The sequence below is a fragment of the Phoenix dactylifera genome, chromosome 1 (assembly GCF_009389715.1).
Source record: "Phoenix dactylifera cultivar Barhee BC4 chromosome 1, palm_55x_up_171113_PBpolish2nd_filt_p, whole genome shotgun sequence".
NCBI classification, from domain to species: domain Eukaryota; kingdom Viridiplantae; phylum Streptophyta; class Magnoliopsida; order Arecales; family Arecaceae; genus Phoenix; species Phoenix dactylifera.
Genome location: NC_052392.1, coordinates 34,662,610 through 34,690,191, shown reverse-complemented (window position 1 = coordinate 34,690,191; position 27,582 = coordinate 34,662,610). Strand labels below are relative to the sequence as shown.

Below are 27,582 nucleotides of genomic sequence, written 5' to 3'. Positions count from 1 at the left end.
AATAAGAACTTTCTCGCCTCTTCTTAGCGCCGTTCTCATCAGCCGCCACTCCCCCATCTCTCTTTTCCTCTTCTCCTAAGAAGTCTATAGCGAGCAAACGAAGGAAGATAGGAGAAAGGAGCCCCCTTTCTGTAGGGAAGCAGGAGAATAAGTAGAGAAATCGAGCTAAGAGAAGCTACGGAGGATATGTTCACTGTTGTGCCGCCAACTTCTTCTTCCTCCTCCTCCCTCCGACCCTTTCTCCGAGTCCAATTCCCTGCCAGGAGGTCGCCGGACCGCCGCCACGGCCGCCGTCTCGACTCCGTCCTCCAGTCCCTAGGCGGCGGCCGGTGGAAGCTCACCGACATCGACCCAGGTGCACTGCTTCTCCCTGAGCCCTAAAGGCGACGCCTTTCTCTTCTTTGTTGCTTATTTTTTTAGCGCTGCTGGTAGATGTGGTACGAGAGAGGCTGAGCTTATGGCTTGGCAAGGCGCAGTCGCTGATCACGGAGGTGGCGACGCCGCTTGTGAAGCCTGGGCAGGGGAGGAAGCCCGCCCTGGAGCGTCAGCTGGACAACATGGCCGTCCAAGAAGAGAATTTTATGGCCTCGGAGTTGACTGTGGAGCGGAGGACGCCAAAGGGGTATCTCTCTTTTGCTGCCGTGGTCTCCATCGAGCAGTTTGGGAGGTAACGGCAAAGACTTTCTCACCAATTTTGCAACTTCTTTCGTTTCTTTGGTGGTCTTGGTAACATGGGTGGAATCTTCTTCACATTTTTTTGTAATTATTTCTGTTAACTGTGCTCTCTGATTGCTCCAAAGCATGGTGCAGGATGATTGGATTGACAGGGAGGAAGATGCAGAAGATTTTTGAAGCACTTGCTCCCGAGCATGTTCAATATGATGCCCGGAGTTTGGTGGAATATTGTTGCTTTAGGTACTTGTCAAGGGAGAGCTCTGACTTCCATCCCAGTTTGAAGGTCTGTGAGTGCCACATAGCTTAACATTTAAAACGAATCTATCCTTTGCATGCACTGGAATGTAAACATTGTGTGCATTCTCAAGCTGTTACATTCTGTAGGTTCACTGCATATATTGTGTCAATGAATACTTTTATCAGCTTATTTTTTTTCATAAGGTAACTTGAGTGAATTGGCTGTGCCACTTGAATAGTAGTTCTCTTTTGAGAAAACAGATCAAACGATTTCGAGAATTTGTAATATAACCAAAAGGCAAGTTATTAAAATATAGGGATTGAATGTCAAGTATTATGGATGTCTTGAAGTCAACATGAACAGAGGGAATCCTTCTGTTTTGTCGAGACAAGGTTCGAATCTGGGGGCAGGAAAGGGATGCCAATGCCAACTGCTGCAATAAGACCAGTTGGATAGGATAAGATTTTTGCTTGGAATATTTTTCCATATTTTGTTTACGATAGACTGGCATGCATGCGGGAAACTGTAGAATCACATCCAATTTTTCAGCCATGATTTTTATTCAGTTAATTTAGTAATTTATCACATGGTCAACCTAACATTTCTCCCAAGTTTTGCGCAAAGCCATTAATATAACTATTGACTATGTTCCTGATTGTTCTTTCTGGGACTTATATTGGATTGTATATCTACAGGAGCTTGCATTTCAGAGGCTTATTTTTGTGACTATGCTTGCATGGGAGAATCCATACACTGGAGATGGTGATTCACAATTTTCACTAGATAATTCTTCTTTGCAGGTTAGTTTACATTTCTCCATGTTTTTTCAAGCATCATTACATATAAGCATGTCTTCTGCGACACATGAGCTGCTATTAGTGATCAACACCAATTTGAGTGTTGCAAGCACAGTTGTTTCAAATCATATAGTGTAGGGATATCTCATTAATCATGTTACCTGGATTGCTAATATTAAGTGCTACAGTAGTCACATATGTTTGTAATATGATATCGATGATCAGGTCGTGGCCTAAGTGTTTAGATGGATGAACTGCTGGATGAACATAATTGCTGCCCCGAGTACTGACTTCGACCTTCTAGAAATTTATTATACAGATCAAAGTTATCACATATAATTACATCTTCTTCATCTAAGATGTTTACTGTATCATGTTCTATACACACACACACAACACACACATACACACACACACACACACAAACACTTGCTAATGAAGGAATAATGCTTACCTTCACTAACAAAGGAAACAAATGGTTTGTCCCCTCTTCAGATTATGAAAGTTAATGTGCTTTGCTTCACGAGATACTATCAGAAGCCAGAAGTTAATTGTAGACCTTTAAGTTGTTTTCTTTTTTCTTTTTTCTTTCCTTATAAATCTTTCATGTAAAATATTTTTATATTATTCCTGACCATATTTTTTTATTTTTGGAAGGAAATATTTTCAATTATAGTAATCCTTTGCATATGCAAGTAGAGTCATATCACGAGTTTCACTGTCTGCCTACTAATGACCTTAAAACACAGCTAGAAACCAATACAAGTAAAATAGGGTAAATTATGAAAGCATATACAATTCTGTGTCACCTTAGTCTGCATTGAGATGAAACTAATTTTGTAGACTTAAACATTTCTCAAAGTATAGTAGTTTACATCTTAGTGGACTTTGTGGCAGATGAAAATTAATTAAAACCTATTAAATCATTCTATACTTTGATCACGTGCTGTTATAGGATTTTAACAACTATCATTGATTTTAACAGAAGTTAGCGATAACAGTCGTTTCCTTCAACTTCTAGACTATCACAAATTTAGTCAAGTAAAATTGCACTGACTTGATTCAAAGAATTTGCCTATGATAATACGTCTTTGATTGTTTAATTGGGAAAAAAGACTTCACCTACTGTTATTTCTCTGTCTGGTTGAGGGCCAAAGAAGGGTTAAGTAGATTAAAGCCCCTTTAATTCAATAGTTCCACTTTAACCCAACAAATGCTGGAAAACTAACAAGCTCATTCTGAGAGCAGAGCGCACATTCTAAAAGGTTGGTAAAACTACTTTTCCACCTAAACAGGATTAAACTATTCCACCCTACAGGATGGAGTAACATATTTCACAGTAAAGTAGGTTAGGATAAGTTAAACTATTAACTCCGGATTATCTTATTCTGCAACCAAACGCAGCTTAGTAGAGCTAATATTTCTTCTTTCATCTCCTCCTTTTCTGCATCCCTTTGGATTCTTAGACTGTATAAAAATATATATGAAGTTGGGAAAGAAAAGTCACTGGATGAGCAAGCTGAATTTTCCAAGTCTCTTGTTTCATATTTGAATTTGATAACATAGTTCTGTGAATTTGGAATATGTAATAAGATTATATCAGATTAATATGTGTTCTTAAATGTTGATGCCTTTTTTTACCATTTAGAGGAGACTGGTTGGGGAGCAGGCCTTCGTTCGAATTGCTCCTGCTATTGCAGGTGTTGCTGATACATCAACTGCACATCATCTTTTTAAGGCTCTTGTTGGAAATGAACAAGGACTCTCTTTGAGCATGTGGATGACATACCTTGCTGAACTTTTCAAGTAAGTATCCCTTCATTTGGTCCAAAATTTTGCATCTTGGTTCATATATATACACTCATTTCTTGGAATTCCTGTATTTAGATGTATTTAATTTGCAAGATTGGTGTTCATCATGATTCAGTTCTCTTAATAAACATCAATCATGGAAGTGATGTATTTGGATCTTGCAAAATTTTTCATTAATTGGTTGTTTTAATCAATAATTATAATTTGTTGACCAACTAGCTTATTAAAAAAAACAAAAGTTCCTTTTGAAAGACCAAAAGAAACAACCTGGACTGGAGAAATGAATCATTTCAGAATATGGCTTCACAGCTTTACTAGAAGACTTTGATTTGAGAGTTTTATGATTGACCGAAGAAAAGGATGGACTCAGCTGACCCAACCAGTTTGGGATTAAAGCTTAGTTGACTTGTATGATGGACCTCAACTCAGTATTAGCACTTTGCAATTTGCATGTAGGAAATCTGTCTCAATGTGCATTGGTCTGGATTCCTGACCGAGGCCAATTGGCCAGTGGAGGCCTACATTGGTGTATTTAGGTAAAGTTGAAAATCAGAACATGTATGCAAAAGGAGAAGAATAAGGCAAAGCAATGAACTAGACATGAATGGAAAAATATGTGATGATATTTGAAGCAAGTATATGAACCGAAGATTACCTCAATAGTCATCCCGTCCATTTCAAACTAGAGGTTCCAGGTTTGAATCTTGAGTGGCATATACTGAAAAATCCAAACCCAGGTAATTCTAATAGAAATAGATCTTCCTCTCCTTCTCACACAATAAGGGGACTGGGAGGGGGGATATTTGAAGCAAGAATCTGAAACCTGCCGAAGTGAATTTAAAAGGAATAAGGCCCTGTTTGGGGGAGCTGTTGGCAGTAGAGCTATTGGAAATAGAGCTGTTGGAAGTAGAGCTGTCTGAAGTAGAGTTGTTATAAAAAGTTGTTTGCTGTTTGGTAACTATATTTCTAAAGTGCTGTGGCGCTTTAACATGTGTTTGGTAAACAAACTGAAAAAGTACTTTTGTGTGACAAAATGACCATAAAGGACATTACTAGTATTATAAAACAGAGCATAATAAAATATAATATGTATTAATACATAAAAATATGATATAGTATAATATTAATATAATATAATATAATATTATTATAATATAGTACTATAATACTGTGTACTATAGAATAATAATTTAATATAATATTAAATTATTTAATATAACATATCAATATATTATGGTATAATGTAATATAATATTATATTTATAGTATAATCAATAATAAATGTATAAAATATTATAATTATTAGTGTAAATTCATTTTTTATCCTTCTGATGACCATTTGCAGTTAACCAGCGGCAGTCTCGACGGAAGGAAGCCAAGACGGACGCACGTTGCCGTGGGCGGACGCCGCCGCTCAAAAGGGCACCCCATGATTTCCAATATCATCAAAAATATGAGCATAAATTAATTTTCCATAATATAACATAATATTAAATTATTTAACATAATATATTAACATATTATGATATAATGTAATATAATATTATATTTATAGTATAATACATAATAAAGGTATAAAATATTATAATTATTAGCATAAATTAATTTCTCATAATATAATATAATATTAAATTATTTAACATAACATATTAATGTATTGTGATACAAGGGGCGATCAAGCTCCCGGCGGCGCGACGACGGGAGGATGGGCGACGAAGCCGAAGAGAGAAGCTTTGAGGAAGAGGGAGAGCGGTCGGGGAGAGGGAGAGGTGGTTGGGCGAGGGAGAAGAGACGGAGGGAGTCAGGGGCGGCGACGGGGGAGAGGGAGCAGCAGAGGAGGATGGAGAAGAGGAAGACGATGTCGGAGGCGGCGGCGGGGGAGAGAGAGCGGCAGAGGAGGAGGGCGTTGGCGACAGCAGTAGGAGAGAGGGAACGGCAGAGGAGGAGGGAGAAAAGGCGGAGGGCGTCGAGGGCGGCGGCGAGGGAGAGGGGGCGGCGGCGGAGGAGGGAGAAGAGGGGGAGGGCGTCATGGGCGGCGGCGGGGGAGATGGAGAGGAGGGGGATGGGCGGAAGAGGAAGAGGAAGAGGAGGGTGATGGGCGGAAGAGGAAGAGGCGGTGGATGGGCCACTTTGGGAGGAGAAAAGGATTTTTAAATGGGGGTACTTTTGGTAAAATAACAGCTTTCCGACAAAGCTGAAAACAGCTTTTGGGGGAAAGCTACAAATTAGAGCTTCCCCCCAAAAGCTGTTTTCAGCTTCCCGCAAAAGCTGAAACAGCTTTTCTGAAATTTTACCAAACATCTTTTTTGTTTAAAAGTACTTTTGGAGGGCCAGAAAGTGCTTTTTGGCCCTCCAAAAGCTCCCCCAAATAGGGCCTAAATGATCATGTAACAAAAAAACTCTAAACGGATACAATTAATATAACAGATGCTTTGTATATCTGAACACAAGGTTTCCAAATTCACATTATTATGTGGTAGGGGCCAGGTTTCCTCCTAGCAAGATTGCAACTCTCTTTTAAATTCCAATGAAATGAACTGGTTATGTTGAGTAGTACTTAAGTCATGACAAATTAAAAATTAACTCATCGCTCTATATAACAAGGATCACGGTTTGGATTATACTGTTTTGTAGAATATGCATTATTGCAAGGTATGTCTCATAATAAAGAGGTGAACATCATTTACCAGCTTGTCTTGGTGATAATGGTCTGAGCAATTGCAGGTTATAGTGATAAATCATGCCATGGGCTGGCATGGGTGGTCCCGCATTAGAATAAGTTAAAATCATTTTTCAGGCTCCTTTTAGTTTGATTTATTTAATTCTATATTAAGTTGGTATTTTATGAATTTGAATAGTATATTGTCCTTGTTTATGCTATGCCTTCATCTAAAACCTCACTCCTACTGGCTAAGGACCGGCATAGGGCACACGTTGCAATACTTCCACAAGTGAACTGGGTTGAACCTATCCAGACCACTCTAAAATCTCCTCATATGGACCCCCTATTGCTTCGAATCAAGATCATAGGTGTTTTTAAACTTTTCTTTTTGTTATGGTTCCAGCGGATACCGTGTGTCGATAGAGTATTTACTGCTTGTAGATATATTGTTGGCCAGCAAACAGTATATAGCTCTACCAAGATTTTTGAAACCATGAATTTGAGTAACAATTTGATTTGGGCACAGTTAAAATCGGGATTGTTTGATGTGGAAGATGTACTATGCTTGCTTGTAATGATGCATGGTATGCCATAGTCCTTGCTCCCAATTAACTAATACTTTAATAAAGCGATTCCTCTCTTATATTTCACCATTCTTATTTGTTTTATGCACATGGATATGGGTTTCTTACACTTATTCTAGAATCTTTTTTTTTTTTTTTGAGAGAGAGAAGAAACATTCTAGAATTATAATTTTGTAGGCTGCAATTAGTGTTGCATGGACATGGACATGAGAATAAAATACCCACGTGTCCAAAAATCTGCCATGGCAAGAGGTAAAAAAGAAAAGTAATTTTAACTAATATATAATATATATAAATATTGTTTAAAAAATAGTGAAGATATTATTTGTTAAAGTCTTTCCATGTAAATGGTTTTCACACAAACTTCCCAAGTAGCTTAAGGATTTTAGAAAATGACACCTGTAAAGTTTTTTTATTCCTGCATTTTTTTATCAATCTTTAAAGAACCAGAAGTTAAATTTGAACTTCTTGTTGGAAGAGTCTAACTTTTTGCCAATTTCTAAAAGTTGCAGCAAGAAAAATTTGAGTGTCCAATCGTCTGACAACTATCCAATTGGGACACATATCCGTTGTGGTTTATTAAAGCTAGATATGAGTGTCCAGATAACAGAGCCTGCAATATTTAGCTAGTTAAAATGTAAACCTTGTGTGGAAAAATAAATATACCTTGACAAGTAATAGCATGCATGATTTTCAAGAAATGTACTTTCCATGCAGCTTAACTGTTTAGTAGGAAAGTGCTTAAAAGCTGGTTCAATTCTTTTTCTACAAAATCGGGAAGCGAGTGAGAAACATAAGGGATATGCACAGAAAAATACACAAACATGTTCCTGTATGAAAAAGAGGGGAATGCTTCCTACTTTGGAAATATGTCTTGTTTCCCACATCCATTTCCCAGGGTTGCAACTATGCTAACATCTAGGTTTTCATTTTGGTACATCACTTTAGATTTTTCAGACCCAAAACTTAAAGTTGACTTAACCAAAATAACCTTGACCATAATTAACAATGTCCATCTCATCTATTTGCAGTTGGCATAGGTTATACATTGCCATTTATTTGTGCCAGGGGCTTTATCCTCTACCAAAGCAATTTTTTGCTAATCCCTTTTCTGGGATTGTGTTCGTGTATTCATAGGTCTTCCTTTTCTGGGCTCCTCCCTTTTTCCCTTCATGCAGCTATGGCATCATAATCCATCTCCATCACTTCATTCACAATTAGTGTGTCGTTCTCCTAACATCAAAAATTTTATCAACTCTCAAAGACTACATCATCCATGTTTTTCAGGAAACCCATCTGAGGATTCTTATGTACGTTGTCCTTACAGATTTACCCAACATTTGAAGCTAAGTAAAACTTTTATTTTGCTGTTGTTTTGGATTTTAAAAATCTTTGATTTGAAATCAGAAATTTGTTCTAATTTCATTAAATTTGTCCAGTGGTCTTTGTTCTTTTACATACTAGATCTAAGATATGGTGTGAACTCCTGGGCATATATTTTATAAGGGACCTCAATTTACATTTTATATATTACTAAAATAGCATCCATACATTTTGTTTGATTCAACCAATGTCCTCGAGTTTTAGACCTCTTCCTCCATAGTTTCATCTCAACTTTCACCCTTGTGTTCAGTTCATCTGTTATTATAGCATTGTACAGATCTAGAAAATTCTTGGAATATGAACAATCAGATTATCTATGATAGGATCACTAGTAGAATCTTATCAGTGTCAGTGTAGTTACTTTCCATTCTTGTTACATCCTCTCAAGCATATCTTTAATGGTTCTGAAACAATAATTAGTCTATGCCTTCTGTCATTAGCACTCATCAAATATTCTCCAAACTTTTTTTTACTTGGCAAAAACCATGCATAAGTATCTATTCTTCTTTGTATTCTTTCCATCAATTTCCTTGAAAGGAAAATAGCTTCAGTTGTTAATGTTTTAGGGTTATAGCCAGTTTGATCAATTGAAGCTGTTGCCACTGACCATAGATATTACTCTGTGGTCAACTCCTATAAATCATTTGACTCATAAGTTCCATGGTGGTTATGACAAATTTTGTAGGTTCCCATTTTCTTATATCTAAAATTGATACAAGATGCTTCTATCCTATTACAGATATAACCACCTAACATTTTGTTCTACTAGAATGATTTGTTGCATACTTGTTTTCTTAGTGACCATTTTAAATATTAAATTTTGTATCTTGTGTATCATTTTTTATATTCAATTTTTTTCATCATGGTGCTTGGTGTAGATCTTTGCTTATAGACTTTAACTATTGTATAGGGTACATCAGGGAAGGAAATCATACCAAACTGGAGATGTTTTGTTGTCTGATGAGCAACTTCTCTGCATAGGTTCCAGTAGGAAGCGGCCTGTTTTAAAATGGGAGGATAACATTGCATGGCCTGGAAATCTGACTTTAACAGATAATGCACTATATTTTGAGGTATAATTGTTTTTCCTCTGTGGTTCTAGTAGATGTGCTTGTTTCCTGGCCATCTGACAAACAGTCATGCTATGCTTGTCATTTATGCGTATGTATTGCCTAGGAGTTTCTCATTGCAAACCTATTCTGTAAGAATGCTCACTTATAAGTGTAGAAAGCACATGTATACACTTACATGGAACTCACTTCTTGTAAGGAACTATCCTAATGTGAACATGCTATGGACCCATGTACAGATGCTATGGTAAATACATTTTATGTATATATTCAGAAAAAAATAAACTGATAACACAGGATGCCAAGTGTTAAAGTGTCCTCAAGCGTCAACACTGCATCCTCCAAATATATAGGCATTTGTTGGGGGGTGGGGGTGGGAGGAGAATTATATATGCTAACAAATGAATTATGGAATAGCCATGAGTGCACAAGTTATTTAAGTTATTTGGTTTAAGAGAGTCAAGATGTCTTGAGATACTAAATCGGTAATTTATCATGATAACTTTAAATTATAACATAAGGGCACTTCACTTATTACTCGTATAATTATAATAACTTTATAGTTTATACTAAAAACGTAAAGAGAATCATCTTGAAATATCCACCCACATAAATTTAGTAACTTTATATTTAAAACACAAGGACACTTCTCTTAAACTGTCCATAAAACCTTGATAACTTATATTAATAACATAAAGACACTTTGCTTGAAGTTTCCAGCACTTGAAATTAAGAGTCCCATACATGACACTCCAAAAAGAAGTTTCCAATTGTTGGGCACATGCCACATCCACATGCCCAAAAGGTCTGACACTTCCAAAAACCTGAAAAATGAAGTGTCCAGGTAACATAGTTTCTATGTTTTGCTACATAATGATTACTCGTACTTCCACCAATCGAGTTTTGTTTTGTTCAAAGATTTTGATTTGCAACTGCTTCTTGATAGGGTCCTTGCTAGGAAAAGTTGTTATTATTAAAATAATGTTGCTGACATAAAACAATAAAATAAGCCTAGCTTAAACAGGTAGTAGCTATTATATTTTAAGTTTTTCCTGGCAGAAACATTTACTTGGAGTTAAGAATATAGTTGTTGCGTTGGTTTTCCTGAAGAATCTATCAATGGCAATTGATGCTGGATCTTGCTGAAAGAAACAGGAACATCCATGTACTAATAAAAATTTTAGCTTGTCGTTTCACTGCATTTTCTTATTCCAGTATTTTGTGTGCCAATAAAATGTTTTGTAGTTAGCTATGATAGATCACTTTGTTCCATCTACCTGCAACCATGCGGTGATGTTACATGGTATCTGTTCTTTTTCTTCCGTTCATGTATTTCGTTAACTTGGTTACTATAAATTGCCCACAACTGCTCCTCCTTTACATTGATATTGGCAGGCCATTGGACTGGCAGGTACTAAAAAATCTATCAGACTAGATCTTACACATCATGGTTCACGTGTTGAGAAAGCAAGAGTTGGACCATTTGGATCGAAACTTTTTGACTCTGCTGTTTCTGTTTCTTCTGGACTTGAGTGAGTGTACTTAACAATTTCTATTCATCTTGTGTTTCTGTGTCTATCCTATTTGCATGCACCAATCATCTCTTTGCATCATGACTATGATTGGCTTGGTTGTATGGTAACCAACATCATCAGGATGCTATTTTGTTGTCTTATATGTATTGATACATTATTTGCTTGGAAGTGCATAGTAGATCTGATGGTTCAGTTTTGATCAGGTCAGGAACTTGGGTATTGGAATTTGTTGATTTTGGTAGTGAAATGAGACGAGATGTCTGGCATGCTTTTATTAGTGAGGTCATTTCATTGTATGATTTCATACGAGAATACGGACCCTCTGATGATGATCCATCAATTCATCATGTGTATGGTGCTCATAAAGGAAAGAGGAAAGCTATTAGAAGTGCAGCGAACAGTATTGCAAGGCTACAATCACTTCAGTTTATTCGAAAGATGTCTGAGGATCCAGCTAAGTTAGTTCAGTTCTCGTATTTGCGAAATGTACCTTATGGTGATGTTGTTCTTCAGACCTTAGCAGTAAATTTTTGGGGTGGGCAATTAATAACAAATTTCAAGCAAGCAGACAACCAACAAACTCAATGGGTGAAACATTCTGAAGATCCTTCTGGTGGCAATGCTCATGTGTTTGACATAGATGGAAGTGTATACTTGTGCAAGTGGATGAGATCTCCAACTTGGACATCTGGTTCTTCAGTTTCCTTTTGGAGGAATTCCTTAGCTAAACAAGGGATTGTATTGGGCAAAGACCTAGTTGTAGCTGATCTGAATCTTGTAGAAAGGGCAGCATTGACATGCAAAGAGAGAAGCCAAATGGTCGAAAAGACTCAAGCAACAATTGATGCTGCTATGATCAAAGGAATCCCAAGCAATATTGACCTTTTCAAGGTATTTTTTCCTACTCAAAAAACGTTCTAAATTCGGAGATCTATCAGGGTTTATGATGAAACCATGTTGCATCAGGACTATTTGTCAGATAGCATGCATTACATATTAGAAGGTCAAGTGTTCAAGTTAAAAAATCCCTTCAAGGACTTAGCGTGTCAATATCTGTGCTCTAAATCCAGCAGATTATCTATAGATAATTATCTATCACACCTGCTTAAAGAGTTCAACTAAATCTGGAGTAAACATGTTAAGAAGTCTAGGATTGTCAATGGTATTTTATTTTAGTTCATTGAAATTTTCTTCTGAGCTAAAATTTGAGTGTATTTCTTCATCATTTTCAATTCTGATCTCTTGCTTTTTTGTTGTGTAAAGTAATTTGTGATACAATGATATATTATGAAATAGAATAAGGGAGAGTACAAATTCATGGCTTATCTTTTTTCAGATGCATGAATACAAAGTTAACATGGCCTGAGCCATAAAAAGAAATTTAAAAAATAAGAAAATATTGGGAAGAAAACTGGGAAATACATATCTCCATCAACACTACTTTCACAGGGGCCACAAAATCGACTGATTATCCTGACTCCATCTATGTTGGTTTGGCTTCATGAGGCAAATAACAATCCATCAAAGTTTAAGAATGTTTTATGCCCAATTTTTGAACTGATGTCAATGTTCAATTTTATTTTCTCCTACTTGACTATGTTACCTAGATACTTCATTTTTTAGGTTTCTAGAAGTGTACCAACATGACATGTCTGCGCGATTTTGAAGAATTGCTAATGTCAGGAAAAGTGTCTGACGCTTGGCACTTTTTCCTTTTGGAGTGTTATGCAGGGGATTCTTAATTTCAACTGTTCTGCACTTTAAGCTAAGTGTCTCCACGTTTTTAGTATATATAAGTTATTAAGATTACATGGACACTTCAAGCGAATTGTCCTTAATATAAAGTTATCAAGGTTGCATGGACACTTTAAGCAACGTGTCTTTATATTTCTAATATAAAGTTATCATAATTATATGAACATTGCAAGTGCCATTATATTTCAATATAAAGTTATCGCAAACTATATCAATTTAGTATCTCAACACATCTTAAGTAATCTTAAACAGAATGACTTAAAACAACTTGCACATTCATGGTTATTATATTAATTTGTCCGTTAGACAGCACATATAACTGTCCTCACCCTTTTTAGTTCTCTTTTTTTCATAAGCATGCAAACACAAACATAAAATTTATGTATCTAGTCATAAACATGTATATACATACATAAATCAATATATGTATGTGTCTGTGTGCTTGTGCCTGTGCCTAGTTTTTTGGAGGCTGTTCTGTCTGACGCTTTGACACTTGGCAAGTGTCTAGGTGACACTAGGACTCGGTCACGACAACTTTGGACTGACAAGGGCTTTCTACAAAGCATATAATGCTAGTTGGTAGGTTGTAAACTTAGTCATTCTTAATTATTCATTCCCCTAGAACCTATTCTGCAGATTAGAGTATCATATCCTTCTCCCTTTGTGCATCTGTTTTTTGTTTTTTGACATTTTCAGGATTATTGTATATTCATTTGTCTATATGTCTACTTATTTATGGCTGCATGTATGACTGATGAATGAAGATATGCATTCTTTTCCCCAGACAGGTAGCTGTCCTTGCATTCATGTGATTCCCAAGTCTGGGACCATCATCAATAATGTTTTTTTTTTAATGTAGAAAATATTGGAAAATAAGTGTTAGGGATCAACTGAAATAAACAACTGCATGTCAAGTGGCTTTGTGAGATTTCAAATGAAAATGAAGTCTTAGTAAAACTCAAGGGGCTTTTGATATCCGAGTGACTATATTGTTATTTGGATCACTACGAAGAACAGATGCAGGCAAAGAAATCCAAATTTGTTACAGAAGTAGGAGGAAAGTTTATGGGCTTATGGACTGGTGTATGATGCTCAAGCATATGCAGAAATATTTTTATATTTCATCTTTATTCACATAATGAGAACTTTCAAATTCTATTTGGTATTTTTAATATCATCCTTTTTATCAAGTGGTATTAACTTGTTCATTGTTGAAATAAAGTGCCGTTTTCTCTAAATGGAATCCTACCTTCTAAGCTCCTTCCATGTTCATTGTTGAAATAAAGTGCCATTTACTCTAAGTGGTCCTAGCTTGTTCATTGTTGAAATAAAGTGCCATTATCTCTATATCACCAGTAAGATAATTTATTCTTTTTTTTTGGAAATTCAGGAGCTTATGCTTCCATTTGTGGTTGTTGCCAAAAAGTTTGACAAACTAAAGTGCTGGGAAGAGCCACGACTGACTATTACTTTTCTTGTATTTGCCTATACCATTATATTTAGGTAAGCAGTTTTATTTCAATGCTTGATGTTTAATACAGTCTCATAAAGAATTCGGATCAGAAAAGAAGGCAAATAGAAACATTAATTACTTCTGGGTGACATTGCACCATTTATTTTCTTGGACAGGATCCCTCATAGATGGGATCCCCCTTTTCCACATGACAATTGTCCGATGGAATTATGTATCACACTAAATGTACATTCGGAAGTGCTGTTTCTGAATATCTGCTGTATTTCAAGTTTGATTGACAAAATTTATTTGCTTTTACTTTAAAAGATTTCACTCTAATAGATTTGGTGTTTGCTAGGATATTGAAAATAGTTGTAGAGAACTTATGTGGAACAAATGTTTTTGGATCAAGGTCTCAGATGGCTAATGAGATTTTTAGACTGATGATAAGAGATCTACAATCCTGACTCTCTTGCTTGGAAGTTATAGGCTTGAATGTCAGATAAAAGCTCAATGTTGCCCCTGTCATGATAGGTGTAGGTCTTTGCCCAATCCAAGTTCTCATTGAAGCTCAGGCTTTGCAAGAATTATGAATTTTAACCATTTATAGTAGCATATGTTTTTCTTGGTTGCTTTCTTTTAGGTGTATGTGCTACCACACCTTTTCCATAAAATGGACTATATCCGTCTGCCCTCATTATGTTATTTAGCTAGGGCGCATGTTTACTTCTCAAGGTATTCATCTGTTTATAAGTTTCCAGAGTCAGAAAAACAGAGGCCAATTTCAGTGTACTGGGAGATCTTGTTGATAAGTAAATGACTGTATAAAGGGCTAGCTTCAATATTCCCAGGATACAATTTTCTGGCCTTACAGATACTAGTATGTTATTCTGGATTCAATGTCGAAAGCGATTCCTCTTCTTCAAAAGAAGACCTTGGGTTCCCTGAAGAAGAACAGAACCTTCCAGCGGCAAGCCAGATGCCGCTGAGGAAGGGAAAGATCCTACCTGATCCTCGGCCGCTGTCGGCCAAAGAGAAGGGTAAGGAGATAGATAAGGTTTAAACAGGTCTATCTATGTAGCTGGCTTCCTCACAGCCCTTAGGATAATTCCACTTTTATTGTTAGGGTATGACCTAGTACATCTTAATCATTCGATCTTTTTCCATTAATTTTTGTTGGTCCTACTTCTTCTTACTTATCCAAGAATAATAGGCTGTTCCCATCCATTAATTCCCATCCATCTAATCTAGCAAATCATTATGTTCTACTTCTTGTTTCTGTGGAAGTAGGGTGGTTGGAGGATCTAAACAAGAAAATTAGGTTTGGTTTCTGTTGTTGGTTCACAAATCACAAGTCAACTTGAATGTGTAAAAATAAGGTTAAACTTTGTTTCTATTAAAAGAATTCTTTTATGTGCACATATGTTGACTTCTTTCCTAAAAGTTGGAACAAGGAAGTCATCAATTTATTATAGAATTTATCTGGATTGATACAAGACTATTATAATATTGGCTCCATGGAGATCTGAAAATTGAAAATTGTTGTTTTGTAGATATTTTTAATTCTTCTTCTCCTCAATATTATGGAAAAAGAAGTTTCTGACCCATTAATTCCCCCTCCTGCCTAATCCTTCGAATCAGTTTTTCTTCTCCACTCTGATCTTGTTGAAATGGAATTAAAGTCCCTTCATTTTCTTCTATTGGTTTTAGATTCCTATATCTTTTTCTCCTTTCCCTTACCAATGACTCCTATTTAACCATTATGTTGATTATTCCAAGACAGAATCAAACTTTGTAAGCAGTGGATGAATAATATAATTTACTGAGACAAACTACTAACATACTGTTTCTGTATTTTCATCTTATCAATATGGTACGTATCCAATGATTCCGAGCAAGCAGCCCTTTTCTTATCAAATTTATACAATAACATGCTTTAGTACTTCCATTTCTCATGGGGCAACTCATTTAATTACTGAGATCCAAGTGGAACTCAGAACACAGTAGAATTACAATTTAGGTCCTTGAGACTACTCTTAGAATTTGAGTGAAGAAAGAATTGTGAGCTCATAATATTTATCGGCCATGCATTTATAAATGCCTTTTCAACACCTAACTATATCTGAACCTAAGGGGTAACCATGGGTATCACACATGTAGAATGTACACGTGTTTACAAATACCAAGAATTAATTTCTTAGTTTCAAACTCTTTAGCAATTATTTATCTTCAAAATAGGTGCTGCTTTCTGTTTTGTTTTTGCTTCTATATCAATCAATCATGCTGCTTTAGAATATATCTTTAGTTTTCTATGTAATATTATATGCTATTTTATGACCTTTTCTATGATTCTTCCTGTCAGAAATCTGCTCTCATATGTTTTCCCAGTGAGTTTAATGATTATGGCTACTGCAATGCTATTGCTTAAGGGGCTTAAAGAGCAAGGCCGGTTGGGGAGATCTTTTGGTAAAGTTACAATACATGATCAACCACCCTCGAACACAATCCAAAAGATCATAGCTCTTAAAGAAGCAATGGCAGACTTGGAAACTTATCTCCAGAACCTGAATGTTTCGCTTCTGAAGATTCGAACAATCATCTTATCAGGTCAACCCGAGGTATGTGACAACATAGACCTAATTTCATTTGTAAGTAGCAGACTTGCTTATTGTACAATCTAATGAGGCATCCTATGATTTTATAGGTATCTGAAACCAAATATACCTAATATAAAACTGAATTTCGTTTTAGATTGTTAATGTTCTTGATAGTGATAACTGTTCTGAAACATCTATCATTTCTACCTTTATCACCACCAGCCTTTTGTTACTTCTTTAGACTTTTATAACATTTTGTAGCCAATTGTTAAAAAAAGCTAACCATTAACATTTAATTGTCAATAATATTTGCTTTTAGATTCTCTCTCTTTATAGGTTTGTCAAGTAAGAATTTCTTCTTGGTGGTACTTTACTATTTTAGTCTATTTATGCATTCACTCCTGGCCCTTTCTGCTACATATCTTATGAATGCAGTTATAACATTCAAAAGATCGATCAAAAGTATATAAATACACTATTTTTGTAGCCTAGCTATTTTTTCTATTTTACAATTTAATATAGGGGCTATCCTTCGTTTTTTAATTAAAAAAAATTACAATAGGAGCACCACTGACAGACTGGAAGAAATGATGCTAGAAATCACCCATGCTAAGCTCTTGGGAAACACCATCCAAGGATTTGAACATAACCCTTGCGCCTTGGTGCAACCAGTATGGAGAGCCCACTTTGCAGGGTGAGACTTCATTAACTAAGAGTTAGGAGATTGCATTTGCAAGGTTACCTGGTGCAGCTACGATAATGTCAAAAATGAGAATGCATTAATTTATCAGGCATTTTATAGTATACTTTAGATTTTTTTAAATAAAATTTTGGTTAAGCACGCTTCGGTTTGTTAAGCAAATATTTGATGATTCTAGAATTTTAAAGCGATACTGGGTTTCACTAGATAGATAATCCGCATAATACTCGTGGTACCTTTTCAACCTCACGAGAAGGGGGAAGTCCAAGAGAAACTTCCTTGGAGATATTAATTATTCCAGTCCACTTTAAGTCCATTGTGGAATGGATAAACCTTCAACTTCTTGTTTTCCTACATGATCATCTCGAGGTTGTTGGCACCAAGTTTGAGCAGTGAAAAAGAATCTTTTAAATTATCCTCAAAAATGGAGAGAAGAAATTCGAAGAATGTAATGGACTCTTTATGTTTTAAGTACCTCAGCTTGATTTTGTTCTCCAACATCCTCGATCAGAAATTAGTCTTGCTTTCGTTTGGGGTCAGTCTTTATATCACGTTAACTTTTCATTCTATACCTTCAATAATGATCCTCTCCACTTTCAATAACAAGGTTTTAAGTCCCACCAATGGGGGGGCGCGTCCCAGCCATCCCGTCTTGTTGTTGTGAGAAAATGAGACCGGGACAGGTTCAAGACTCTGAAACCCATCCATACACGAGAGAAGAAGAAAGAGGAAAGAAAGAAAGGAAAAATAAAGAAAAGGAAAAAGTGAAGAAAGAAGAAGAAGAAAAAGGAAAGAAGGGGAGAGCGATGGAGGATATTTACCAGATTTCATGACCGGAACTGCCGCTAGGATGGGGCCAGAAGCGGGGTGCCCCATTCCATGGAGAAACCGGGACAGTCCCGTTCTACAGGATTTAAAACTTTGTTTAATAGAATACTAGATGTATATGCCTACCAACAATAAGAAGCAATAATGCACATTCTCAACAATCTCAAAGCATAGAAGGCAAATCATCATTCCTCTTTCAGCCACAATGCCATTTCTTGGTTATAATAGTTGCAAGACAAGATCATATTCTAACTACTGATTAATAATGGACCTCTACTTTGTGATGGGTTCTAACTCCTAACACAAGCTTTATCGACAATATCAGCTAAAATTTGAAGGATGAAATATAAGAAAGGCCATATCCTCTGGCACCAAATCTGCCTCTCCCTCCAAATAATAACTGTATGAATATTAAATAAATTTTACCCAGTAAGGAAAAGCCAAAAAGGCTAGCTGGCCTTACAATTAGCTGGGAGTAAATGGGAATCTGGCAGCATTTATTCTGTTCATACAAGTAGTAGGATGGTCAGCCTTGTCTTCACTGTCACTGCTTGCCATCCAGCAGTGCATGCAGGACACACAGTCCTAACCTGTGAGAGCCCCCAGCTAATGGTAGGGCTCAAACAAATGGACCAGCTATTGTGGATCACAATAGCTGGTTTTTCCATCTAGCTGCTTCAGCACATCAATAGCATAATATTTGTTTCCAGTTAACAGACAATCCCACAATGGCTGCAAAAAACCTGCATGTTCCTTAATAAGTGCATGCATAGCAAGTTCAACTTACATATGCTTTCAAATTTCAATGTCTTGATACTGTTTAAACATTTGATTTAGCAGCCACCAAATGAGCTTAAAGCTACTTTGGATCTAAGGTTTTTTGAGATGACTTACAATTTGCCGCGTCTGGTTTTTCTTGCAGATAACTACACAGGTTGCCCTTGTGCTGCTTGGTGCTGCAGCTATTCTCCTTGTGGTTCCTTTCAAATACGTTCTTGCTTTTTTCCTCCTTGATATCTTCACAAGGGAGCTAGATTTCCGAAGGGAAATGGTATTGAAATTTAGGAGCTTTATACAGGAGCGTTGGGCATCTGTTCATGCTGCCCCTGTGGTCGTACTACCGTATGAAAGTGATGAAACTGACTCCTCAGAAAGCATTCTCAAGTACACCAATGATTCAAATTCTGAAAGAATGCAAAGAAATGAAGTACTGCCAAGACATGGTGCATGAAATACAGAATAAGTAAATGCCTTGATGTTAAGAATAATGAAGAGGCATGAAGTACCTTATCTGTGGAAGTGATCATGATTCACTAGCAGCAGTTAAAGTATATAACAGACTAGTGTTTTTGTAAGCTAGAATTGATTCATTATTCCTCAATAATCAATGTGATTCAGTTGTCATTTAGTTCTAATCTCCATTCAAGTGATGCAAGAGAACTAGATGTTGATTGTGTACATTTACATTTGAACATATATGGATTTGTAATGAATCACATATGGAATCCATTACAATAACAGATACAAAGATCTCAACACCTAATACACTGAATAATTTGAAATTATAAAACTAATATTTATTAATACTATACGCATTTAGCTCTCAGAATAGACAATACTAGATGATATCTCTAATGATGGAACTAATGAACTCAGATCAAAATGATAAAGCATGGTATGTAAATTAACTGAATCAAACATCAACCATAAACTAAGAAATGATGGCTCAATCTTATCCAAAAGAAAAGGGAAGATAACACAGACAACCATGTGAGAGACCAAGTTTGATCTGGTGGAGGCCTAGTAAATGCCATCCTTTTCTTTGGGGTAATGCATCCATTAGCTCTACCCATGCCAAGAAGAGCCCGACCAGTTGGGAGATGCTGCTATAATATCACAGCAACCTTTAAAGGAAGAAGATGACAACCGGTGCATTTTATTTACTTCAGAAAATGGATGTCCTAGGTTTGTAAATGATAATTGGACTCTTGTATCATACACGAGATAAGTGATAGCATACATAAATTTAGATCATTTCCAACGTCTCTTTAACTATGTATGAATACCACAAAGAACTACCTTGCCTTTTGACTTGTACAAGCTTGGCCCGTGAAATTTCCATTGTGAACCCAGATATCTGCAAAGCACATAATTCTTATTGTAAAAACATGAGATTTCAACTAGAAAGAACAATTGATAATACAGACATGAACACCATGAGATTGCACAAAAGAAAACTCCTTCCCAAGGGCATATCATGATCTGATGTTTGGTGTGGCTTGCTCACAAATTCAGAAACATGGACCTCGAGTGTTCATAACCTCCCTTCATTTAGTGAATCTCAAGCAATAAACACCAACTTTAACCAATTTGGAAGAAAATATTTCACATGTTCATTTGGCTGGTGCCTATCAGATTTTTCACACAACTCTATTCTGGTATCAAATGGTCATTCCCTGCAGGGTAAAAATATTTAAGTTACATGAAAAAGTTAGCATGGAGGTTTAGGAGTCATGCTTGGGATCTTATATTTCAGGCCAAACTTCCCCTTTTAAAATGTGACAGAGATGCAATTTCTTCCTTTGATGTCATGAAAGCAGCATCCTTTCGACAGGTCACACAGGTCAGGTGTCACCAGTTATGTAAGTTATGTCTTCTCTGAATGATAGATGCGAGAAGAATAATATGACACAGAATAGGTTTTTAATTCTTAGTGTAAAAAAAAAATAAAGAAAAAAAACATTGTTGAGAAGATTGATGCACTGTTCTATATCAAGAAAGGGCCAAACCAGAACTTGATAGTGTTTTACAACCTCTTGTATATTTAACACTAGCATTCCTAGGGGAGACTTCCAACTTTTTTTTGGATTATGCAAACTGATGGATAGCACACTCGTGTATCTATCTACAGTTCATGCTCAAGTAATAGATTTACTATCATACTCACAAAAAGAAAGAACAGATATTAGCATCAATCTAAGATGAATAGAGAGGACAAACTAAACCTACTTCTATCAGTCTATGAAACAATCATATGATGGAATAGCTTAAAAAAAACAAAGGAAGAAGGAAGGGTTTTTTAAAAAACAAAGAAAAATGAAAAAGGCTATCAAGGAAGTACCTTTTATGTTCAAACTTCCATAGCCTCATGTCAGGTTCAACTAACCCACCAGATCAAAAATCCCTCAAATTATACTCCAAAAATACTTGAGTGGGGTAGATTTATTTTCTTCCAATAAAAGCTCTTTTCTGTCACTTCCTGATAACATTTGTGCCTCATAAGAAATTTGGGGAAAGCATTATCCCTGATGGCAAAGCTATTTGGCTGTTAATTACTTCCACCAATTGGGGAATGTCATCCATAAAATAGGATATAGCAAGCATAGCAAGATACCTTTAAAACCTAACTTCAATCCAGCTTCTTCCTGCTTCTTTTATGTCAACTCTTTTTATTGCCTCTTTAAACTTAGCTGAAGCATCCCACATGCCCAGGCTCGCAAAAATATTTGACAGGGTAACATTCCCGGATGTATCATGAGATGATGATGGAAGCAAATCTAGTGAAGTAAGTTTTGCAAGGTTATTCTGATCGATCAAACAAGCCCCGAGCAATGAGTTATGTATCACGTCATCAGTTTCATAAGGCATACTAGAGATCAGCTGCTTGGCCTCTTCAACACATCCAGCTCGGCTAAGAATATCTACCATGCAACAATAATGCTCTAAACTTGGCTCTAGTCCATGCCTCTCTCTCATGGCCTTGAAAAACCTGGATGCCTCCTCAACCAATCCAGCATGTCTACAAGCGGAAAGAACACCCAGTATAGTGATCCCATTGGGTTCCACCCCTGATTTCAACATCTTTTCAAAGAGCTCAATTGCTTCTGTTGCTCTACCATTGTACCCACATCCCAAGATCATTCCTGTCCAGCAAATAGTATCCTTCTCTGCTGCAGACTCAAACACTCTAAGTCCATCATCAATATTCCCACATTTTGAGTACATATCAATTAAAGAAGCACTAGTGATGCTTTCTGAATCAAACCCTCCCTTGATGCTGTAAGCATGAACCTGTTTACCACCTAGAGCCCATGCTAGAACCGAACAAGCTTTAAGAACACTTGAGACAATAAAATGATCTGCTTCAATTTTTGTACTCATCGTATCTTTGAATAAAGAAAATGCTAAATAATTTGACCCATGTTGAACACAATCAGCAATTAGTCCAGCCCATGCAATTACATCCTTGTGAGGAAGCCCATGAAACAATCTCAATGCATCTTCCAGATATCCACATTTGGCATAAAGATCAACAAGAACACTGCCAACAACATGATCTGTGTGACATCCATTAGTGACTATCAAACCATGGACTTGAAGCCCGATTCTCAGATTCCGCAGGTTAATACAAACCCTTAAGGCACTCGAAAGAGTAAAGGCATCAAGTCCAATGCCCATTCTGTGGATCTCCGAAACAAGATCAAGCGCCTGCCTGTGATATCTATTGATAGCAAATCCAGAAAGCATTGAATTCAGTAGTGGTAGTCGTTCATAATTGAACCCTTTGTAGCTTGAGTATTCATCATATACCTTTATAAAATCAATCATCTGACCACAGTTTGCATACATGTCAATGAGTGATGACCCAACAAAAAGGCTTGGTTTGTAACCACACTTGACTATGTAGGTATGAATCTGTTGTCCCATTTTTTCAAATCTTAGGCTGCCACAGGTCTTGAGAGCACAAGGAAAGGTGAAATGATCAAGTTTAAAGCCCTCTTTATGCATCATGCTAACATAATCTAATGCTTTCGGACTCTCTAATTGTGCAAATCCAGCAATCATGGTGTTATATGAGACAGCATTAGGTTCAGGAACCTGAAGGAATAGGGCCTCTGCCTCAACCATATTGCCTTCTCGAGAATAGCCAGCAATTATTGTATTCCATGAAGTAGAGTTAACTGAAGAAAACCAATCAAAAACTCTTCGAGCATCATTCAAGCTCCCACATTTTAAGTACATATCAAGAACAGCATTCATCAAAACAGCATCAGACTGCAGCCCAGCTCTCAAAACTTGCTCATGGATCCACTTACCCAATTCGAGATTCCCAACCATACTGCAAGCCTTCAGAGCGGCAGAAAACGTGAAGCTGTTGGGTTCTTCCGTCTCATTACCCAGCATCCAGGAAAAGACTCTCAATGCCTCAGCAGGATTGCCGGCACGGATATGTGCTGAAATTGAGGTAGTCCATGAGACCACATTTCTCTCGGGCATTTCATCGAACAACCTCTGCGCAGCATCGTATAAGTTGAGATCAGCGTACATAGCCGCTATATTATTTGCAACGAAGACATCTCTACAAAATCCTTGTTTTATCAGTTGGGCATGGAGTGATTTTCCATGGCCGATGGCAAGAACTCGCCCACAATGGCGTAAAGCTCTTGTAATTGCCTCAAAATTCATAGCTCAGGAAGAGAATAGAGAGGGGCGGCAGCGCCAACATTTCTTCTTCTTCAATTGGAAAGCTCTCGAATTATCACTAAACCAACCATGGATCTCCCAAACTCAACTTTGTCTCTCTCCTTTTTTCCCCTCTCTTCCTTCCTTCTTTTTTTGTTTAATCTGCGCTGTTCGGTGATTTCTTTTCTACCATATTCCGAATAAATACGTTGTAACGGTCATCTGAGTTAAAACGCGGGTGATGCCGTTGGAACCACCCTTAACAATATTGATATCTTGTCTTCTCGAGGTCTACTGCAAATTCTTTTTTTTTTAATATTGATATATACTGAGTTTATAAATGAACTTTTTTTTACACTGGCCAACTGCAAGTTCTTCTTTGCCGGGCTTTGAACTTAGGTCCATTTGGCAGAATATTTAGTGCGTCAAAAATTACTTTCTAACCTTCCAATTTTTTTTTTTGAATGGAATAAAAATATTTAACAAAACAAATCGAGAAGTTGGAAAGTTGTTTTAGGTTTATAAAATTTTTCCTTTTAAATCAAAATATCCATGATAAAATCATATAATTACATAAAGTATCCCTTTATATTATAATGCATGAAGAAAGAAATCTGCAGAAGTCCCAACAAACAAAAAACCCTAACTGGTCTTGGCTTTTTGCCTTTTTTCCTTTGCCACGTAATCAAGGTATTATTATATTTGATATTCTATTATATCTGATGTTGCACAGACGTATTTTTGGAATTTAGTATTTATCTAAACCAATCTATAATATCTCATTGTGTATGAAAAAAGCAGGAACAAGAAAAGTATTGGAAAGAAAAGAATCGTAAAATCTCACTTTTGCAAGTATAATTGTGTGCCTTTATATTTTTTCAAAAATTAGTTCCTAAAAGTATTATATTAATAAAATATTAATATAAATTGATAATAATTATAATATTTTATATCAAAATATTATATTATACTATAAATATAATATAATATTATATTATATTATAATACATTGATATGCTATGTTATATAATATCAAATTATGCTATATTATTATGCTATAGTATACAATATTATATTAACTATATTAGAATAATATTATATTATATTACAGTAATATTATACTATATCATATATTTATATATTAATATATATTATATTTTATTATACTTTATTATATAATATTATGCAATATTCTTTATGGTCATTTTGTCATACTAAAAGTACTTTTTTTAGCTTGCTTGTCAAACATATATTAAAATTTCATAGCACTTTACAAATGTACTTACCAAACAACAAATAACTTTTAATAAAAGCTCTATTTCAAAAATCTCTACTGCAACAACTCTATCAAATAGGGCCTTAGTCTTGCGCCACAAGGATACATACATGACTAACATTTTATTTTTTATTTTATTTTTTGCCAAAGTCCCATATATTTAAATTTTAAATTGGTGTTTGGCCATAGGTGTTTATTCTCACATTTTATTTCTCTTCTAATAATATTATTTGGCATGAGTAGCATCTTAGCCATCCTCATTTAATTTAAAAGTTTTTTTTTCACATATGTAACATAATCCCTTTTTATTCATAATTTATAATTCGAGAGTCACACTCCAAATTTTACAATTCGAATTGAGGTCTCAACCATCCTAATTTTGTTTTAGATATTCATGTATGTGCGACATGAGCACTGTCAACCTTTATGAGGTGCCAATACTGGTGTAGGTCTTTATGGCTTTCATGAGTTTATTCTCGCATACGTAACATAAGTTTTTTTTTGGCCTTCATGAAGTACTGGCATAGGTAGGACTTTATGGCCTTCATGAGATAGGTTCTATGGCTCTCTCTGAAAGTTAGCTGGATCGAACCTCTATAAAAAAATCCAGGTCCAGGCTCTCATACCTCCCTATAACCGTGCTCGTGATAGGGGACTTCGATCTGAGCCGGGCTTGTTATACTTTGAGGATGATGTTACCAGATACCTCCTCAAGGAAATGAATTTCGTTCTTGAGGCAGCTCTTACATTCCTTAATTGCAGATATGCCTTTCTTATTTATCTTTCTAATTATATTATTTAAATTTTAATTATTTTCAAACTATTTGCAAATATTAGCATGTTATAATTTTTTTTTCCCAACATAGTTTTCCTTGCAATGCCTTGATTGTTTGCCCCTCCTCCACATTGGGAGCATTATTGTCCTTGTTATGCTTTGGATTTGCCATCCTAGAGAACAAAAGAAGACTTAGAACTATAGTTTTGTTAGTGGCTTCTCAAAGGTGTATACAAGGTGACTTCCCTGTTTGGGGGAGCTGTTGGCAGTAGAGCTGTTGGAAGTAGAGCTATTGGAAGTAGAGCTGTCTGAAGTAGAGCTGTTATAAAAAGCTGTCTGCTGTTTGGTAACTATATTCGTAAAGTGCTGTGGTACTTTGTTTTGTGTTTGGTAAACAAACTGAGAAAGTACTTTTGTATGACAAAATTACCATAAAGGACATTGCATAGTATAATACAATAGAACATAATAAAACATAACATAAATTAATACATAAATATACGATATAGTATAATATTATTGTAATATAAAATAATATTATGTTAATATAGCATAATAGTAATATAATTATTAGAGTAAATTAATATTTGGTAATATAATATAATATTAAATTATTTAACATAACATATTAATGTATTATGATATAATGTAATATATATATTATATTTATAGTATAATACAATAATAAAAGTATAAAATATTATAATTATTAGTATAAATTAATTTCTCATAATATAACATAATATTAAATTATTTAAAATAACATATTAATGTATTATAATGTAATGTAACATAATACAATATTTATAGTATAATACAATAATAAAGGTATAAAATATTATAGTTATTATTATAAATTAATTTTTCATAATATAACATAATATTAAATTATTTAAAATAACATATTAATGTATTATAATGTAATGTAATATAATATAATATTTATAGTATAATACAATAATAAAGGTATAGAATATTATAATTATTAGTATAAATTAATTTTCCATAATATAACATAATATTAAATTATTTAACATAACATATTAATGTATTATGATATAATATAATATGATATTTTATTTATAGTATAATACAAAAATAAAGGTATAAAATATTATAATTATTAGTATAAATTAATTTTCCATAATATAACATAATATTAAATTATTTAACATAACATATTAATGTATTATAATATAATATAATATGATATTATATTTATAGTATAATACAAAAATAAAGGTATAAAATATTATAATTATTAGTATAAATTAATTTTTTATAATATAACATAATATTAAATTATTTAACAAACATATTAATGTATTATGATATAATATAATATTATATTATATTTATAGTATAATACAAAAATAAAGGTATAAAATATTATAATTATTAGTATAAAATAATTTTCCATAATAATTTCCCATAATTCGCGATCCAGGGGCTCTTCTTCGTGGTCCACACTCGAGGAGGACCTCAGCGTGGGCCGCGAGGTTGATGATAAAAAAAACAATAAATTGATTTTGGAAGGTATGAAAAAGGATTAAAAAAATTTTCTTCTAAAATGTGGTTCAAGAGATGCATACAAAAATTGAAAAGAAAAATACATTTTCTTACAGAAGGGAGTCTGACGGCTAGGGTTCTTGGCTCTAGCAGATTTTTAGGTTTATAAAGGGACAAACTATGTAATTATGTTATTTTAATATGGGCATTTTTGTCAAAAATATGGCTTTCCGAAAAAGCTGAAACAGCTTCCTCCCAAAAGCTTCAAATTGCAGCTTCCTCCCAAAAGCTGTTTTCAGCTTCCCGCAAAAGCTGAAACAGCTTTTTGAAAAATTTACCAAACACAGTTTTTCATCTAAAAGTACTTTTGGAGGGCCAGAAAGTGCTTTTTGGCCCTCCAAAAGCTCCCCCAAACAGGGCCTTAGAACTATAGTTTTGTTAGTGGCTTCTCAAAGGTGTATACAAGGTTT

The 27,582-nt window shown here is 35.2% G+C and overlaps 2 protein-coding genes across 5 annotated transcripts; one reads left to right on the top strand and one right to left on the bottom strand.

Annotated features, from left to right (window-relative positions):
• On the top strand, positions 1 to 19,510 carry LOC103704387. Of its 2 annotated transcripts, XM_008787650.4 has the most exons (11): positions 1 to 355; positions 433 to 667; positions 811 to 958; positions 1,609 to 1,713; positions 3,359 to 3,516; positions 9,062 to 9,224; positions 10,617 to 10,753; positions 10,960 to 11,647; positions 13,902 to 14,014; positions 16,327 to 16,582; positions 19,012 to 19,510. In XM_008787650.4, the coding sequence occupies exons 1-11, from the start codon at positions 187 to 189 to the stop codon at positions 19,318 to 19,320; spliced, it is 2,481 nt and encodes an 826-aa protein (XP_008785872.2). In that variant the 5' UTR covers positions 1 to 186; the 3' UTR covers positions 19,321 to 19,510. The 2 variants fall into 2 exon arrangements, with proteins under 2 accessions (XP_008785872.2, XP_008785873.2); XM_008787651.3 differs by lacking the exon at positions 1 to 355 and having other exon boundaries at positions 559 to 667; positions 801 to 958; positions 19,012 to 19,434.
• Positions 19,104 to 23,832, bottom strand: LOC103704431 (pentatricopeptide repeat-containing protein At4g08210). Of its 3 annotated transcripts, none has more exons than XM_039132714.1 (3): positions 21,211 to 23,831; positions 20,297 to 20,545; positions 19,104 to 20,226 (listed from the first exon to the last, which is right to left on the bottom strand). In XM_039132714.1, exon 1 carries the CDS (start codon positions 23,553 to 23,555, stop codon positions 21,486 to 21,488), a length of 2,070 nt encoding a protein of 689 aa, XP_038988642.1. In that variant the 5' UTR covers positions 23,556 to 23,831; the 3' UTR covers positions 19,104 to 20,226; positions 20,297 to 20,545; positions 21,211 to 21,485. The 3 variants fall into 3 exon arrangements, with proteins under 3 accessions (XP_038988642.1, XP_038988646.1, XP_038988651.1); XM_039132723.1 differs by lacking the exon at positions 19,104 to 20,226 and having other exon boundaries at positions 20,233 to 20,545; positions 21,211 to 21,406; positions 21,484 to 23,832; XM_039132718.1 differs by lacking the exon at positions 20,297 to 20,545.
• Between the last annotated feature and the right edge of the window lie 3,750 nt (positions 23,833 to 27,582).